General features: G+C 38.7%; 2 protein-coding genes and 1 long non-coding RNA gene across 3 annotated transcripts; all 3 read right to left on the reverse strand.

Annotated features, from left to right (window-relative positions):
• Window positions 1–1,423: 1,423 nt before the first annotated feature.
• LOC146360628 (uncharacterized) lies at window positions 1,424–3,685 on the reverse strand. The gene is made up of 3 exons (XR_014799420.1): window positions 2,748–3,685; window positions 2,491–2,545; window positions 1,424–2,374 (listed from the first exon to the last, which is right to left on the reverse strand). It is a non-coding gene; the product is annotated as an uncharacterized LOC146360628 (long non-coding RNA).
• Window positions 3,686–3,892: 207 nt separating this feature from the next.
• LOC146360629 (uncharacterized) lies at window positions 3,893–7,668 on the reverse strand. Its single transcript, XM_084921239.1, has 5 exons — window positions 7,517–7,668; window positions 7,010–7,321; window positions 5,549–5,666; window positions 5,238–5,283; window positions 3,893–4,403 (listed from the first exon to the last, which is right to left on the reverse strand). The coding sequence occupies exons 1-5, from the start codon at window positions 7,590–7,592 to the stop codon at window positions 4,251–4,253; spliced, it is 705 nt and encodes a 234-aa protein (XP_084777365.1). The 5' UTR covers window positions 7,593–7,668; the 3' UTR covers window positions 3,893–4,250.
• A 1,358-nt stretch (window positions 7,669–9,026) lies between these two features.
• On the reverse strand, window positions 9,027–12,404 carry LOC146360630 (uncharacterized). Its single transcript, XM_084921241.1, has 5 exons — window positions 12,341–12,404; window positions 11,867–12,178; window positions 11,446–11,578; window positions 11,175–11,232; window positions 9,027–10,593 (listed from the first exon to the last, which is right to left on the reverse strand). Exons 1-5 carry the CDS (start codon window positions 12,402–12,404, stop codon window positions 10,411–10,413), a joined length of 750 nt encoding a protein of 249 aa, XP_084777367.1. The 3' UTR covers window positions 9,027–10,410.
• Between the last annotated feature and the right edge of the window lie 5,304 nt (window positions 12,405–17,708).

Consider the following 17,708-nt stretch of genomic DNA (forward strand, 5'->3'; position numbering starts at 1 on the left):
AACCCCCCACAACACTTCTGATTCTCTATCTAGCTGTTTGGTCACAGCTGTAGATTACATTATAAGTGGTTGTTCACTCTTGTCAATAATTACATTTCTAAATTCTATTTGTGCAGTTACATGTAAACAAAATCCAATATTGTATCTAAATGATTGTGTTATCGTGGGACAGTTTCCAATTTTGTTGTATTATTGTACTAGGTATGACTGTGCAAGAGTTATCTTATCTTATCTTCCTTGCTTGCACCACACTCTTTGCTGAAATGGTGCACAGCAGCACTGCATCATGTTATTGTGTTGTATAATATACCAGAACTAATACAAAGCAATATCCATGTACACTATAGGTCCATGCCAATGTGCCCAAATGGGACCTCCATAAATGGTAAGGGGCACAAAGGCACTTTAAGACCAGTGGGCACACCATCGGTGCACATCCGCTCGGATGCTTTTTTCTATTCATGTCACGGTCTGGCTGGCAGACCGTGGGGAGATGGGGAAATAGTAACTTGGTAACGGCCTGTAACTTGGCCACAGCAGAAAGGCAATACACACACACATACCTCCCTACATACAGATGTGCACAGGGGCAGTGCAGACAACACACCAAATAATAATAATAATAATAATAATAATAACAATAACAACAACAACAACAGTCATAGTCCCCACTGCCCACGGACCCCGAGTCCCCAGAGCCGGGTCCGTGACAATTCATTTATTTCCCTGTTTATTTATCAATGCACAAAAGCAATTATCTCAGAGACACCATCCTCTTAACAGAGACTCAAATCAGGAACCTGCAGATTATTAGTCAGCAGTTTTAACTTCCTGTCTTTGTCTCACTAAACCTTCCACGTGGAAACTTGAGCTGCCCACTCAAGCACAGTAGGCTTTAACTGGCTCTGCTCAAGTCACTTCAGTATCTGAGAAACTGTCTCGATGCATGCCAAAGAACACTTTGACAATACCCTTGTGTTGAGTCAAATCCGCCACAAGCGTATTCTATGGCAGTTTAATTCCACTCCACATAAAAATAGTCTCGTATTATTTCCCCCCACCACACTTCCTGCCAGTAGCTGGTGCCCCCACCCACAGTGGTTCTCTGTGTTTAGTGGCTCACTCTGGGCAGCTGCTCGGTGGGGCCCGGCCCCCTGGCTCTGTTGGGCCTGTGCTGCGGGTGGGGTGCCCTCAGGTCTCGGCCCTCTGGGCCCATTTACTGTGTGCTGCTAAGTAACATTTAATATCTATTATTTACTACTACTTACTAGAGGTGGGAATCACCATACATCCCACGATACGATATTATCAGCAAAACATTCAGCAACTGAAGAATTTGAAAGTAAATTAAAACAAAATATAATTTTACATTAAATAAAAAAGTTTTAAACTTAATTAAAATAAAACATGTCTTAAATGAAAATAAGTAAACAGTCATGTTTATTGCTGCCAAAAAAAAAGTTAAACACATTTGGACAGTGAAGGAATGTCAGGATTCTTGCTCAGAAAAAGGAGCTGATCAACATGCTCTGAAGTCAGAGCATGTTCCAGTCCACAAAAGCTTTTTTTGTAACAAAATATCGATTTCTGCTGTCCCTGTATCGATACATTATTAGCAAACAAAGTATCACGATACTACACAGTATCGATTTTTTCCCCCACCCCTACTACTTACTAGCCTACTTACTGCATATTATTGGTTGTTGCTGTGGGTTCCCCACTGTGTTGATTTTTCCTTGTGTTTTTCAGCAGATGATGAAATAGATTTTCAGTATTTTTTCTCTCTTCCTCTCCATCTATTTCTCTTCTTCTCTATTTTTCCCTCTTCTTCTGTTAACTTTCTCCCCAGCTTATCTTTTTTCTTCTTTCCTGACCCCCGTTCTGATTCTAATGACTCAAAATAAAATAAAATCATAATCAAATTCTAATAAAATATGACTATCAAGTGGACCAGTATAGCAAAAACCATAAAGGTCGCAGAGGCCACAGAGCCAAGTGGCAGGATTTTCAACGTTAAAACCAGATAAAAAACAGAAATTAAATGGTGTTAAAAGCCATGAATTAAGGGAATTCATTCACAACATAATTACAAGTTTTACTGGACGTTAATATTTTTCTCTTTTTTCAGTGCAAAACAAACTAACAGTACACATGATGCTGGCAAGTTAAAATGTCAGTGTCTTTTATAGATAGTATGTCTAGCATCATAGTTTTATAGATTACGTAGTCAGGGTAAAAACTCCATCTCTGATTATTATTGTACATGACTGTGACATGCAGTGGCCTCAGCATCATGATGAAGGCGACCGGAGGAGATAGTTTGGTAGACATCGATGTTTTGCCGATGAAGGCTCATGTAGCGGTCCTCTTTGTCCTAAACAACAATTTACACTGTCATTTACATTTAATTAAAGTGTAGCTTAAAAAACAGACATAATGCACTGCAGCCTTGGCACAATTAAGTGTAAAACAGAACTATGGAAAACTCACAAACATCTGGCGAGTTTCAGATCCTGTTAAGTTAGATAGTCCTGATCTGTTTTCTCTGTTAGGATAAAAACATCAGAGGTCGTGGGGTGAAAAATACCTCAAAAACAAGACTAGCTATGTCTACAACTAATGTGTGGTGTTTTAAAAGAAACTATGAGATACTTTGAACACCACAGTGGCTGCTGTATGCAGTAATGTGCTCAAGTGATTTCAAAGGGTCATTTCATGAGTTTAAGTGCGTCAGTAAAAGTTTTCACCTGTGAGGATTTCTCCTCAGGCTGTAACCACAGGTTATCACAGCCACACTGATGAGTGAAGCAGCAGCAGAAATGATGGTAACTGTAGCCATGAACTTCATGCCAGAAGAATCTCCATCGTCTGTTGAATGTTGCCACACACACAAAAAAAATCATCATTTTGAAAACATGAAAAGTCACGAAATTTGCATTAGCCTGTTATATTAAGCTTGTTTATCTTTTCATTGCATTAGAGTTACAATTGCATCATTCAAACATTTCACTGATGAAATAACACCAAAGTTGTGATTGGAGCACAGTTTTATAATGAAATTTTAAAAAAAATTAGCCAGAAGAACAGCTTAAAAACATTCCAGATGTTCATCTCCTGACTGAAACCTTTCATTAATCCGCTGCAGGCGGGAATGACGACCTCAAACCATGTATGACAGAAAAGAAAGTGTTAACACAGTTCCAAACATCCACCTTGAATCTGTGCGGTGTGGGTATAAATAGAAAATGTTTTTACCTCTCACAGTCACACTGAGATGGAGAACATACAATCCACCACGAAATACACACTCACAGGTGTAGTTCCCACTGTCTTCAGATGTTAAGTTGACCAGGTGGAGAAACACAGTCTCATTTTCTTTGATCAGTGTGAACCTGGAGTCACAGCCATGAATAAAGCCTTCGTCGTAACGATAGAGCAGACGACACTGTTCTCCTCGGCTCCTCTCTGTGCTGATCTCACACAGTATCATCACAGTAACATTCAGAGTTGTTTTGCTGCATATTTGAGTGGAATCGGGTTTCTTTCCAATTGTCTTCACAAGAGTCTCTATAAATTGTTACAGTTAAAATGAAACAAAATCTGGATTATAGTTTCTATATATTTGTTGTTGTGGGAAAATCAATCACATATATTATTTCACTAACCTAACTAAAGCTTTCTTCTTAAACACCTGGCATTACAGGTTTTCTTTTTTAATTATATATATTTACCTTCACTGCTAAAAACCACAAGCAGAAGCAGAAGCAGGAGAAAGCAGAGTTTCCGTGCAGTCATACTGGTGAGGAAGTAACTGTGGCTGACAGTGTGAGGTAGACTATAGTGAAAGCAGGAAGACTTGCACCCCTCCTTATTTCACCTCTTGTGTCTACACTAAAACTTTTACTATGTCTAAAATAGAAGTGCATAAAAGTGGAAGGACAGTAGAAGGTAAACCACCAACATTGTTTAAGCCAGACTGATCTCTCTGTTTATCTGGATGGACATTGTGTTAAAATTATGATGAGATGTTTGTTAAAAAACAAAACTAGTCTGATACAAAGAGTCATGTTTGCCACAGTTTATTGTGTTTGTATTGTATTAAATCTGAGAGCCTGAGTTGGAGTATTATGACTGAATGGTCTCCATTACTGGGAAACAAATATCCAGTGTGAAAAGATGGACATTTATTATAATATATGAATATTATTATATTTGTATGTCAGCTAAAGTTTTATATACTTTAAAATGTTTCATAGAGCTTTATTATCCACTCCGACAGTTCCTGTGCTTCTTGCTGAGCGTGTCTTGTTGTCGTGTTGATGGTTCACTGAGATGATAGTCTGGTAGGAATCATTCGATGGCTGCTGAAGGTTTGTATAGGGCTGATCTGGCTCATCGTCATCCTTTAAAAAAGTGAAATATTTTAGGTATTAATCGAGTTCAACCCGGTCTACCCACACACTTTATTGATCTTTAAATCTCTTCATCTGTTGCCTGGATTATTTAATATTTCTGCTCATTTCTGTAAGAGCTTCTTCACAAAATGCAAAATAAAGGACACTGAAGTTGACACTAATAGTATTATAACACTAATCTGTAATTATCTATATAAGTAACATCCTAAAACATAAATGTACATGTTTTACCAAGTCCGCCAGAGCTCATATTATATTTTTACATGTTGTAGTGCCATTTTTGGGAGCATTTCAAGTTGCTATACATCAATACAACCATTATAGCCCAAATTCTAATAATATGTATGCATTAAGTGGATAGTAATTACATAAATTGCAAAAAAGTGCAATAAACTACCAAAAAATTGAAAATCTTTTTTATTTTTTTAACATATATTTCTAGTTAGAGAAATTTAAGAGGCTTATCCCTCAAAACTGTAAATACAAAAAAGTTGCACAAAATAGTTTCCCACCACAGGAAATTTATTTTGAGTGTCTTCATAGTTTTATTTTTGAAATACACCTATTTTTATATAATGCAGGAAAAACGAAAATAAATAGTTTAATGCAAAATTGCAAAAAAAACAGCATATGCATCAAAATAAACTATTTCTAGCAGTGCAATATGAGTCCTAAGCATCCCAGAAATGACACAGAAAGTCATAAAGTCAAACATAACTTTTAAAAAACACAAGTATAGGCTCATAAGGCCCTGATGGTAAAAAACTACATTTCTGCAAACTTTTAACTAGCTGCTGTAGATCGTAGCAATAAATTGCTCACCAAACCGTTGGGATTTTCAGGTACAGACACTCCAGATGTTCCTGACCTTAAGCAGCCACGTTGATAAGAAAGGATGTCAGCATTAGTGTAACACGTATTCACATTCAAACAGAGAAAAATCAAGTAAGAACATCTACATTTATATTATCTTCTCTCTTAATAATGATAATTATTTTTGGAAGGATAAAAAGTGTTCATTCTAGACATGATGTTTAACATACACCGAATTCTCATTTATTGAAATGTGATGTTTCCTTTTACTTTCTCTACATCTATATCATCTTTGAATTACTACAGCAAAATAGTCTCACCCATTACTTTTCCTCCAGTAGATAAATCCCACGATAACTCCAGTTATAAAGATGATCACAACACCGGGCAGATAAACGGAAAAAGATTTGTCTGCTGAAGTGTGGGCCTCGTTTGTGTCTAAATCATTGAAAAGATGCATTTGTCAGTAAAATCATTTACTTTCATTTCCTGGAAATCAAAACACAAATCAAACACAGTTTACGTATACTGAAACTCTGAGTGAAGTAATGAAACCTCAGTTTTATAACCACAGAGATTTAAATATTGTCACTGTACTCTTTTCTTTTGTTTTCTTCTTCTTTTGCAGTCTTTTCTGAATATTACTATAAACTGAAATTGGTCCAACTGCTTATATACATTCACTGGCCACTTTATGAGGTATACCTGTTCAGGGTGTAACACAAATATTTCAGTGTTCATTTCATTTGTCAATCACATGTCAGCTTCATCTTCCTGGTAAAATAAAGGTTAATAAAATAATAAAATGTCAGCAAATCAATGCATTTGAACTGTCATGGTCAAGACTGAAGTTCAAACAGAGCAACATGGCACATGTTACTGGTCTGAGTGCTTCACAAACTGCTGATCTGCTGGGATTTTCCCACACAATCATCTCTAGAGTTCACAGACAATGGTCTGAAAAATAGAAAATATCCAGTGAGCTGTGATTCTCTGGGTAAAAATGCTGTTTACACATCAAACCTTCAGGCAGAGCGGATCACACTGGATATCACTGCTGTCCTCTAACAACAGCAAGCTGAGGCTACAGTTTGCAAGTCTGGACAACAGAAGACTAAAAAAACGATGCCTTGCCCGATGAGTTGATTTTTAACAGTTCAGACTGCTGGTGGTGTAATGCTCTGTGGGGGATTTTCTTTACAAACTTTGGACCCTGTAGTAACCACTGAGCATCATTTAAACACCACAGCCTGCCTGAAGGTTGTTGCTGACCACATTCATGTCTTTATGCCCAAAAAATACCCATCGTAGATGGCTGCTTCCAGCAGGATAACACACCATGTCACGGCGCTCAAATCATGTCTAACTGGTTTCTTGAACTTGCACTCATACGACCTGCGCAGTCACCAGATCTCAATCCAGTAGAGCACCTTTGGGATGTGGTGGAACAGAAAGTTTTCTTCAAGTAAGAGCAGCTGACAAATCTGCAGCAACTGTGTGATGATGTAATTTCACTATGTCTTGAGAATCTTTGAGGAATGTTTTTAGCGCCTTGTTGTGCCACAAAAAATGAAGACATGTTTGATGGCTGAAGGTGGTCCAACTCGGTTCAAAGATGTACCTAATAAATGAGTCAGTGAGAGTATTTAAACTGCTGTAAGTGAAAATAAGAAGAAAAGAAATGAACAAATTACAAGAATAAAAAACACATAAGCAGGTCAATACAATGCTAACACAGTGCTGAATAACTGTGTCAAATAAAGAAACCAAAATGCATTTACCTTCCACAGTGACACTGATATGGACAATATATGTCCCTTCAGTGTTTGTACACTCACAGGTGTAGTTCCCACTATCAGCTGGTGTTAAACTGGTCAGCTCGAGAAAGGCAGTCTGATTTTCTTTTATTATTGAGAACCTGGGGTCACATTCCTGAGTAACGTTCTCTCCGTGTCGATACAGCAGATGACACTCTCCTCCTGTGTCCCTCTGTCTTTTGATCTTACAGATAATCAAAACAATAGTAGTCTGACTTTCCTTGTTGCAAATCCGAGTGACATCGTGTTCTCTCCTGACTGTCTTCACAACAGTCTCTGTAAACAGTGACAGCAAAATACGGTAAATACAAGATTCAGCCTGTGTCAGAGAGGACTTTAGTTTCTATATTTTGTGAATGTTAAACCATCTTTTTAATCCCATAATAATGTGTTTAGTTTAAACTAAAAGCAAGTAGGTTATAAATTTAAAAATATTAATAATGCATAATGAAAATAGTTTCCTTGTATTACCTTCAGCATCATGGGACACAGCTAGTGGTAACAGCAAAATCAAGCAAAGTTTTGATACGTCCATGCTTGTTAACATGTCTATGAGCCACCGAAAGTGAAGAGGAAGATGTGCGGAAAGAAACAAGCTGAAGCTTTCCTGGCTAAGTAGACGTCAGACTGTTGCCCTTCACAGGGCAAGTGTGAAATTATGTAAAAAGGAAGTGTACTGACAGGACTTTCATATTAAAAGGCTGTAAAATTGAAACACTGTGCGAGCTCCCACACAAAGAGAAAACAAGCTAATTTTTCTTTATCACAGAGGAATTATTACACTGCTAACTGTCATGTTCGCTGAAACTGAAGGATGGATAATATTGTAAAAGTAACAACAAAACTACCATTTATCATAACATTATAAGTATTTTAAACTAAAATAGCGTGTTACGTCATCAAACCGCTTCATCCAATCACTCACATACTTACAAAGTTTTGCCTGCATTACCTTTAAAATTTGTACGAAGATTTGCATAAAATGAATAAAACTGACATGCTTGCATTTGTAGTCCAGTGTAGTGCAATAGGTGTATGTGGCTGAGGGATTCCCATGATGCAATGCATATTTCTTCTTCAGTCACCTTTCTCACTCACTGTGTTAATGCAGCTCTAGACCCTATATAAAACATATAAAACATACCCTAACCCTAACCCCTAACCCTGATCTAAACCATTCATCTTAAATATATTATTTGGGGTTTATTTGTTTTTTTTATTTCTGAGTTAGATATTTGGTCAGTTTTGTGTTTGATTACTTTTAATTTGAAGTAAGTATTAAATTAATAGTTGATTTTCATTCATTGTTTTTAGATATTTTTTTCTATTTGTATCCCCTCGTGTGTTTAACTGGCCAGTTCAGTCCAATTTACTTTGGGAAATATTTAATCTGAGGTAAACATTTTGCTTTTCATTTGACCCCTGACCTGTCTGCTGTAATGGAGGAGGCAGGTTTATGACCTATACTGCAGCCAGACACCACAGGAAGCCTTCCTCCATGTTTTTTTTTTACAGTAATTGATTCTGCCAGTTTAAGTCTCCTTTGTTTTTGTGCATTAGATCACTGTGAGGGTTGTGTTGAGTGGTTATGTATTTGTAAGTTGCCATTATGACTTGACTAGTGGTGTTTATGTGACCTCTTTTAAGGGTCTAGTATCATCAGCTAATTGGTTTTTACACTTTGCAGGCACTTTGCTGTAAATACAACAACACTGCTGAAAACTCTAATTTAAATAATTACTACTGATGCACCTATCAAATTAACTAACATTTGCATAAGTGTTGAAATGCTGGACTCTTCCTCTCCTAATTCTGTGGCAGAGAAAAAATGTTGCAGGAGTGTTTTGGTTTTTTTTTTTTTTTTACATGATATGTAAGAAAAATAAGAAAAAGAAAGAAACCCTGTGATTTTAATGTGAATGCATTACTGACATCTTATCCAAACACACATTATGCACACCACTTTATCCCCTATTACAACTGCACCTTTTATTAGTGCATGTTCACGGGACTTCTGATTCTATAGGGTCTTGACAAAAGTCTCTGCAATCAATTGATTACAATCAAGTGATTCAACTGAAACATGGAAATCAGCATTTCACCATTTTATACTATACATACATGTTTTGCTTTCAAGACTGGACAGGAGTGGCATGTGTGTGGCATTGTAGAGTGTGTTGACAGGAGGAAAACTTGCACGCTCAGTAAATCACCCCCGTCACTACCTAAACCTCAAAGTCTCTAAACAGGAAGTGCATCTGCATGAAAGCTTCTGTTTTATATGCAGACAGATGACCTTTTGATGTAAAACCTTTCTCTGTATCTAGAGAAACACTTTAACTATATATTCAACTATATAGTTTAACATTTGGTCTGTAACTATCATTTAAAAACAATAAAAAGGTTTAAAAGAATATACATAGGCGGCTATAAAGGACTGCAGGTCAAACATCGTGCAGATACAGAAGGACCTCCTGGGGTCCAAAATGTCGCACTATTACAGAGCAATGCTTGCAATAGTCTTGCATGGTTAGCCAGTTAGACAGATGCAAATGTTAAAGTGCTAAAACAGACATGTAAATAAAATACAACATCATCTTAGCAGCTTATTGGTATTAATGTCTCTTAATAAGAGAACTAACTGTCACACAGTGTTGTTGTAACTTAATATCGTAATGGTGGTAGTGCAGTGGCAGTCTCCGGGCAGTCTGTGGTCAGCTTCAAACCACCCGTCTACCTGCAGAGAGCGTCTGTTGTCAGGTGGGGGCAGTGTTATAAATATACGGCACAAACGGTCTGTGGGCTACTGTTGTTGGTCCATCAGCCAGCCATGGAGGAGAGTGAAGTTATTACATACAAAGCACTGAAGTGAAACTGAGGTAAAAACAATGACAAATGTCCGCTGCAGCTCTTGTCTGTGACTCTCATGCATCTTTTTTGATCTGTGATGTTTTTTTCACCCGTTTTTCTTCATCCACATCATGCACTGTGCAGTTGGGATTTTGGAAAACTGCACAGGAGAACATCTGCAATCACTGAAAACACTTCTCTGTTGACTCTTTGACACATACCTCCCAAGCTGGACACAAACTTGTTAGTATTGAGTCAATGCCTCTGTTGATTGTTGACAGGTACTCCAGTTTTGTCCCACGGGCCAAAGACATGCCTGGTTTAGGTTAAGTGCACTTCTAAATTGGCCACTTATTGTGAGCATGAAGATTTGTCTATTGTCTGCTCGCGCTGTGACAGAGTGTATCCAAGATGTACCTTGGCTTTTGGCTTTGCACAGCTGGGACAGGCTCAAGCACCCCTGTGAACTTCAACTGGATGACTGAAACAAACTAGAAGTTAACTTGAGTTCTAGTTCAAATGTTTTCGTAGTCATTAGACACCTGATCCATTTCCAGATTATCCTTGCAGACATTTTCAGCACGTCTAGCTGCATGTGTCCTGATGTTACGCTGATAGCGGACTGAGGTGATATTTTGATAGAGATCATTTCCTGGCTGCCGAAGGTTTCTGTACTGGTCCCCCAGGTCATTGTCGTACTATAAGAAAATATATAAAACATTAAACTGCATGATAATGAAGTTCAATTCATTTATTGAGCATCAGTTCACAACAGTTGTCTCAATGTGTTTACATTGTAAAACACTCTAAGGCCCTGCAATATTAAAAGCAAAACTAGACGACCTCCTATAAGCAAGCACATGGTGACAGAGAGAAAGGACAAAAGGCAAAATATGGGAGAGTTTAATTATTACTAATCATTAAATTCAGTTGTATAAAAACACAGAGAGTGAAAAGAGTTTAGTGAAGAAGAAACACTCTGCTGCACATTAAAGGACATCTCCTGGTCCAATATTCATCTCAGTGACTCTGGAGGCCAAAGTAATGCTGTCCGGGGTAAGTATCTGGTTAGAAACCATGTTCCTGAGACTTCTGAATTAAATAAAAACTGGTGGGTAAAAGTGCTTTTTGAAACCTCAGCTTTCCAACTGTGTGCACAGAGTGCACTGTAGATATACTGTAGATAGCTTCAGTTGTACATCTTTGTAACTAAAATGACAAACATTAAACTTCTCACTACTTTGACTGTACAGGTATAGCTTAAGAATCGATTACTCACCACAGAAGATGAAGTTTTACGTACAGATATTTCAATTGTTTCTGACCGTGAACGGCAACTTTGGATAAGAAAGGATGTCAGTGTTAATGAAACACACAGTCACATATGTGCAGAGAGAAATGCTAGAAAACCATCTGAGAGATTTACAGAGTGAATATATCTGGCACAAATTTTTATCAATTTCATTTATTTTTCACTTCATCTGCCAGCAATTTGTGATGAACACAATAAAGTAATTCTTCAAACTATTACATGAATGAAAGTTTCTCACCTACGACTTCTCAACCAGTAGAAAAATGCCAGGTTAACTCCAGTTACAATGACGACTCCTGCTGCAGTGATCAAATAAAGTGAAATAGACGTGTCTGTTGAATTGATGTTCTCTTCCTCCTCTGAGATTGGCACTGAGATTAAATATAAAGAAGCATAACAATGATATTGTGCTGGCATCATCAGGACATCTGTAATCACAGCAATGAATATAAAAACGATCCACAGACAGATGTAAACAAGCTACACAAATCAAATACTGTACTTGGGTCCACTTTCTTATGTTTGACTACCAAAGCTGTGAATGAAAATTCTTAATAATCCTCATGCAGTTAAATGAAGTATGAAAGAAAATATATCTAAAAAGAAAACTGATTAAATACAACATTAACGCAGCAGGAAATCACATAAAACATTCCTACCTTCCACAGTGACATTGAGATGGAGCTTATATGTTCCTCCAGTCTGTACACACTCACAGGTGTAGCTCCCGCTGTCCTCTGCTGTTAAATTTGTCAGGTGGAGAAATACAGTCCCGTTTTCTTTCATCAGTGTGAACCTGGAGTCACATCCATGCTCAAAGTTTTGTCCATGTCGATACAGCAGACTGCACTCTTCTCCTCTGCTCCTCTGTGTGCTGATCTTACACACTATCAGCATGATAACGTTCAGCGTTTCGTTGCTGCATATTCGAGTAACATCTGGTTCCTTCTCAGTCTTCTTCACGAGCATCTCTGCAATTATTCATTTACAGTAAATATAAAATGCCATCTGAGTTCATCACTGCTATAATTGTTAACATGCTATTGATTGTTTGTGAAAGCATATCACTTTTTATGTAACTGCAAAGAAAGATAGAAAATAACTGAAGACATGATTAATAAAAAAATATTTACCTTCATGGCTGTAACACACAAGTATAGGCAGAAGCAGGACAAAGCAAAGTTTCCGTACAGTCATATTGGTCAGGAAGTAACTGTAGCTGGTGTCAGTGTACGGTAGATTATATTGAAAGGAGGAGACTTGCCCCCTCAGTAATTTGTTTTCTGTGGCTAACTGAACCTCAAAGCCTGTTTAAAAAGGAAATGCACTTAGAAATTAAAACTGTGTCATGACATCAAAACACACACTTGACGGAAGTGACTTTGTTCACACACTGACTTCAAAAGTGACTGGAAAATTAGGCCCCACTTTGTGTGACTTGGTATTTGTGTGATTTTTTGAGCAGCAGCATGGCCTACTTTCAAAACATAATGCTTTCCCCTTTGCGTTGCATGCACACTCCACTGCATTTTTCTCTGGTGATGCAGAGAAAAAGGCCAAATATGACCTATGTAGACCTATATATCAGGGAAGGCCAGAGGTAAGGCACATTGAAGCTGGAGGGATAATACAGCATCTCTGATTCTCAGTGTGCAACACGTTACTGATTTCCAGCAGTGGAACAGCAGGGTCACAGCCAACCGCAATGCTCTACTTGATGAGCTGAATGCTTCGCTTGCTTGCCTAAACGCCAGCCAACGTAGAAACATTCTACTAGCCGAGGCAGCATGGAGCTCTTCACACACTCTGACTTTGACTGAGGCATCCAAGGGTATGAGGAGAATTCACCCCCAAAAGCAGCTACCCTGGCAATGTCTGTAATAGGTTTCTTAGTCATTTTGTGCCTGCATGCTTAAACCCCACCACCACAGTGCCCCTCTCTGGGGAAAAAACAGCATAACCTGTTTGAACGACTATGGCCCTGTCATGCTCACTTCAATTCACCACCTTTGTGCATGCGCCAACCAGCACGCTCCTGCTTTTTCTCGTTAGTTTAGCTTTTTTTCTTACTTATTCTTTCATCTGTTTTATTATTGGTCCCTCAATCATGTGGATTGAGAGAGTTTTTGTCCCACATAATTTACCTAGGGAAATTAAGCTCTTCAACCTTGGACTACCACCATCCGTCTGCTGCTAGGTCCTGAACTTCCTTATAGATAGACTTTATGCAGCCATAGCTGGTACCAGGACATCAGGCACAAAGACACCGAGAACAAGGATCCAAAGGATCCACAAGGCTGTGTGTTCAGTCCACTCCTGTACGTGTACAACCTCTTCACCTATGACTGCGTCCTCGCCCAAAGAAACACCTCCATCAAGTTAATTGACTACACAACCGTCATCTGGCTTATTATTGACAGCTTACAGGGTAGAGGTGGCACAGCTGGTGTCCTGGTGCAAATAAAATCATCTCTCCTTAAAGGCTGAGAAGACTAAGGAGATGATTATCAACCCAAGGAAGACACAAGACCAGCACACACCATTTTACATCATAGAGATTCAGGTGGACTGAACTGATCACGTGGTAGTGAGTCAGCTGGTGGGAGAGCATGCTGGACAGACCTTGTGCACTCTCACACTGGCAGAGGCCCTGGTCTCTGAGACCTTCAACTCCCACCTCCAGCAGAACTTCAACAACTTTCAGAGGATGGGCCGGGGCTGGGGACAGTGGACCAAGTTCTGCACCTTGGGGGTGGGGTGTTGCTGACTTGAACAGAGGAAGTAGTAAGACAGTGGAGGGAAAACTGACACACCCATCACTGGGGGTAAGGTCACTGAGGCAGTAGCTGAGCATCTGGGGAGGATGAAGTTTGCCTTGAGATGGGGTGTCTGGCTCATTTCAGTACAACCATTGCAGGAGCTTGGTCCACATTGCCAACAATTCACATTCAACATTCACAGCCAACTGTGAAGCTCTGAGAATGAAAATCATCACCAAGTCTGAATTGCTGTCCACTTTTACAGTGATGCAGACAAAGCACCAGTCTGTGTAGTAAAGAGAGTGCTGAGTATAAAGGTGAGGTCTTGATGTAGAGGTTGATCTACATCCCTGCCCTCACATATGATCACGAGCTAGTAGGTAGTTACAGAAAGAACAGGATCACGAATGCAAGCGTCAGAAAAGAGGTTCTGATCACTGCAGGTCACTTATAATACCCTGTTTATAAAAAGGGGACACAACATCATCAAGGACCTCCCCCGGTGTATATGACAATAAACTTCTTGATTCTTCAATATTTTTTTCAACTAGCATTTACAGAGACACAGAATCAGAGAGATCTGTGAGTAACTGTGCACAATTCATGATCATGAGGCTTTTGTATAAAAAAATGAAGCCGGTCTTACATAAGGAGTCATATTCCAAACATTTTGGAATATGACTCCTTATGTAAGTCTGTGGTGAAATGTTTTGGGCTGGGATTATTTCAGTCGATCGGGTCTAGGTTAACAATATTTTACAAAATTATATGCCTAAAGAAATTAGGTCAGCTAAATGATCAGTGTTTCAGGAGCATGAGACATTCCCCATAATCATTACTGCAGATGGAAATAAATTTGTTGTCACGCCTGGGTACACCGGTGTTTTGAATACAGAACCCAGAAGCAGACACAAAGAGTGGCACTGTGGTTTTCAAGAAAAAACGAGCATTTATTTGGGCAGATGGCAGCAACAAACATGAAAACTATGGAAAACTATGACAACTATGAAAAAACTGTTGCAACTATGAAGAACTGTGACAAAATAAACCATGAAACACAGAGAAAATAACCATAATCAAAGAATAAAACTGAAACATACAAAACACTGGGTCATAGACCCAGTACCATGACATTTGTGACATTGCAAAAGCATATTTAAACGATGTGGCAAACAACAGTCCGTAGTAACCGAGCTTTTGGTTTCTCAGAGATTTTAAACCTCTGATCCATTTCTTGATAATTAAGTTGGGACAGTTTCTGTGCTGAGTGTGTCTGGGTGTGACGCTGGTCAGAGGAGAGTGTTTGGTAGAGATCATTTGCTGGCTGATGAAGGCTTGTGTAGGGGTCATCTGGGTCATGTTCATGTTCTTTAAAAATAGCATATAATGCTTGTTGTCACACATACATAATCAACTCACAGCCACTTCCTATTTGTGATTCGCATGTAACCAAGCTAAAAAGTCATAGGCTGAGGTAAGTGTGGGGAAACCGCAATAGTCGATTCAACAAATAATTATATATACTTTATAAATATACACATAACCATGTAACTGTAGTGTGTTAACGCAATGCCACAATCATAACAGGAGTAGAAATCCTGACAAATTCACCCCCGAGGTCAACCAGTGCAATGTTCAGAGAAACAGAGCTGCATCTCAGACTCTAAAGGCTTCAGTCAGCATCTGCATATTTTAAATTCATGTCAGTACAATTAGAAAACACTGAGCAAGTACGGTTCATTTGGGTGAGATGCTGGGAGAAATCCTCTTTTGACTGAAAAGGCCATGGCTGCACATCTTTGCAAAGCTGCTGCTGAACAAACCAAAAGACTTTTTGCACCTTTGGACAGATGAGAGCAAACTGAAGATGTTTGTTCATAATGCAAAAAACCAACCACAGCATATTAGCACAAACACCTCAGACCAACTGTTAAGGACGATGGTGACACTGTGGTGATTATGGCTTGCTCTGCAGACACAGGACCTGGGGCCCTTGTACTCATTGAGTTGTCCATGAACTCCTCTGTATACCAAAGTATTCTAGAGTCAAATGGGAGGCCATCTGTTTAACAGCAAGAGGTTGGGTGAAACTGAGTCATTTGAAAGAACAATGATCCCAAACACAGCATCGAATCTGCAGCAGAGCGGCGGAAAAAGAAAAAATGGAGTCAAAGTTCAGACCTCAATGCTGCAGTGTGACCTGTGCATGCAAATTTACCTACATGGTTCTACAAGCTACTAAATCATGTAAGTGTGTATTTAGTTTTTTAGCGGACTACAACGTCTTTCTTTTTTTCTTCACAAGACTGTAAATGTGCATTTCTGTGTGTCTAGTAACAAACGTTAAACTAGCTAGTGTTTAGAATATGAGAATATGTTACTCAGCAAAGAGCTGTGAGTTTCATGCACACACTGTCCGGATGCTTCTGACCTCAAACAGCCCCTTAAGAAAAGACGTCAATCAAAATGGTGTAATGAGTTTTAATACCATTACAGTCAAAGATTATCTCACCACAGGCTTTTCACTTGGTAGATAAATCCCAGAATAACTCCACTTATTAGGATGACGACAACACCACACCAATCAAATAAATGGAATTAGTCATTTTGGCTGAAGTCTTTCTGATTTAATCTTTTCTGACTGACATCATCTGTAAATCAAACACACATCATGCACTGCATTATCATATCAGACATATTTAAAACAAAGTTTCATTCATTTAAACGAATATAAATTTAGTCACAGTGTGGTCGATTTAAACAAAGAACAAAGTGAGTTTACCTTTTACGGGGACATTAACATGAAGATTAAATGTTCCATCAGGTTTTATGCACTCGCAGGTGTATCTCCCACTGTCCTCTGCTGTTAAACCAGTCAGGTCGAGAAGTGCAGTCTCATTTCCCATCATCAACGTGAACCTGGAGTCACATTCATTAACAAAGTGCTGCCCGTGTCGATACAGCAGACAGCACTGTCCTCCTCTGTTTCTCTGTGTTCTGATTTTACACACAATCAGCGTAATAACATTCTGTGTTTCATTGGAGCATATGTGAGTTTCATATGGAGTCATAACCGGCTCTCCTCTCGATCTTTTCACAAGACTCTCTGCAATCAGTGACAATGAAATACAAACAGTGAAATGTCTGTGTCAGAAGTTATTGCGACGATTTTAATTCCACCACAAAATATTTCGTTAAAAATTTTGTCCACACTCATCGAGACGTCTTTGCACTACAGTGTAAAACGTGCCAACAGTGCAGAGGATTAAAGAGGACGACACTGGTGAACCTGAAACAACCACTTCTCACAGACGTACATCTAGGTGAGACTTTTCTTACAAAGGAAGAGCATCTGCAGTAATTGTAGACTGAAAAAGAAAGCAAAACAGCAGATAAAAAGTGACATCACTAAACACAGGTCCACAGTCATATGTTCCCACTACTGTCAGAAAGTAATCCCTTTCACTTTCACTGTCGTTTTAACAAGATAAACCTCATTTACTGGAAAAAGGTACAGAAAGTATAACCCTATTGCCAAGAAAGTTGGGATGCTGTGTAAAATGTAAATAGAAGCAGAATGCAGCATTTTGCAAATCACTATAAGGTTATTTGCAGTTATTGTTTTCTGTCTTAGTAAAACACAAGCTTAATAAATTTCAGAGCATTCAGAAACACCTGGGAAACTTTAATAGTGTTAAAAACTCTCCCAGCTCACGAGGTCATTGATTGACTATTGAAAAAA

This window comes from Perissodus microlepis, chromosome 23 (assembly GCF_051167445.1).
Source record: "Perissodus microlepis isolate ML-2025 ecotype Zambia chromosome 23, ASM5116744v1, whole genome shotgun sequence".
Lineage (NCBI taxonomy): Eukaryota > Metazoa > Chordata > Actinopteri > Cichliformes > Cichlidae > Perissodus > Perissodus microlepis.

Coding starts and splice junctions, on each gene's coding strand:
- LOC146360629 (XM_084921239.1), bottom strand. CDS start 7,592: ATGTTAACAAGCATGGACGTATCAAAACTTTGCTTGATTTTGCTGTTA. Junction 7,322..7,516: donor TGTGTCCCATGATGCTGAAG/GTAATACAAGGA, acceptor CACTGTTTACAG/AGACTGTTGTGAAGACAGTC. Junction 5,667..7,009: donor TATCAGTGTCACTGTGGAAG/GTAAATGCATTT, acceptor TCAATGATTTAG/ACACAAACGAGGCCCACACT.
- LOC146360630 (XM_084921241.1), bottom strand. CDS start 12,404: ATGACTGTACGGAAACTTTGCTTTGTCCTGCTTCTGCCTATACTTGTG. Junction 12,179..12,340: donor TGTGTGTTACAGCCATGAAG/GTAAATATTTTT, acceptor GAATAATTGCAG/AGATGCTCGTGAAGAAGACT. Junction 11,233..11,445: donor TACTGGTTGAGAAGTCGTAG/GTGAGAAACTTT, acceptor TCTTATCCAAAG/TTGCCGTTCACGGTCAGAAA.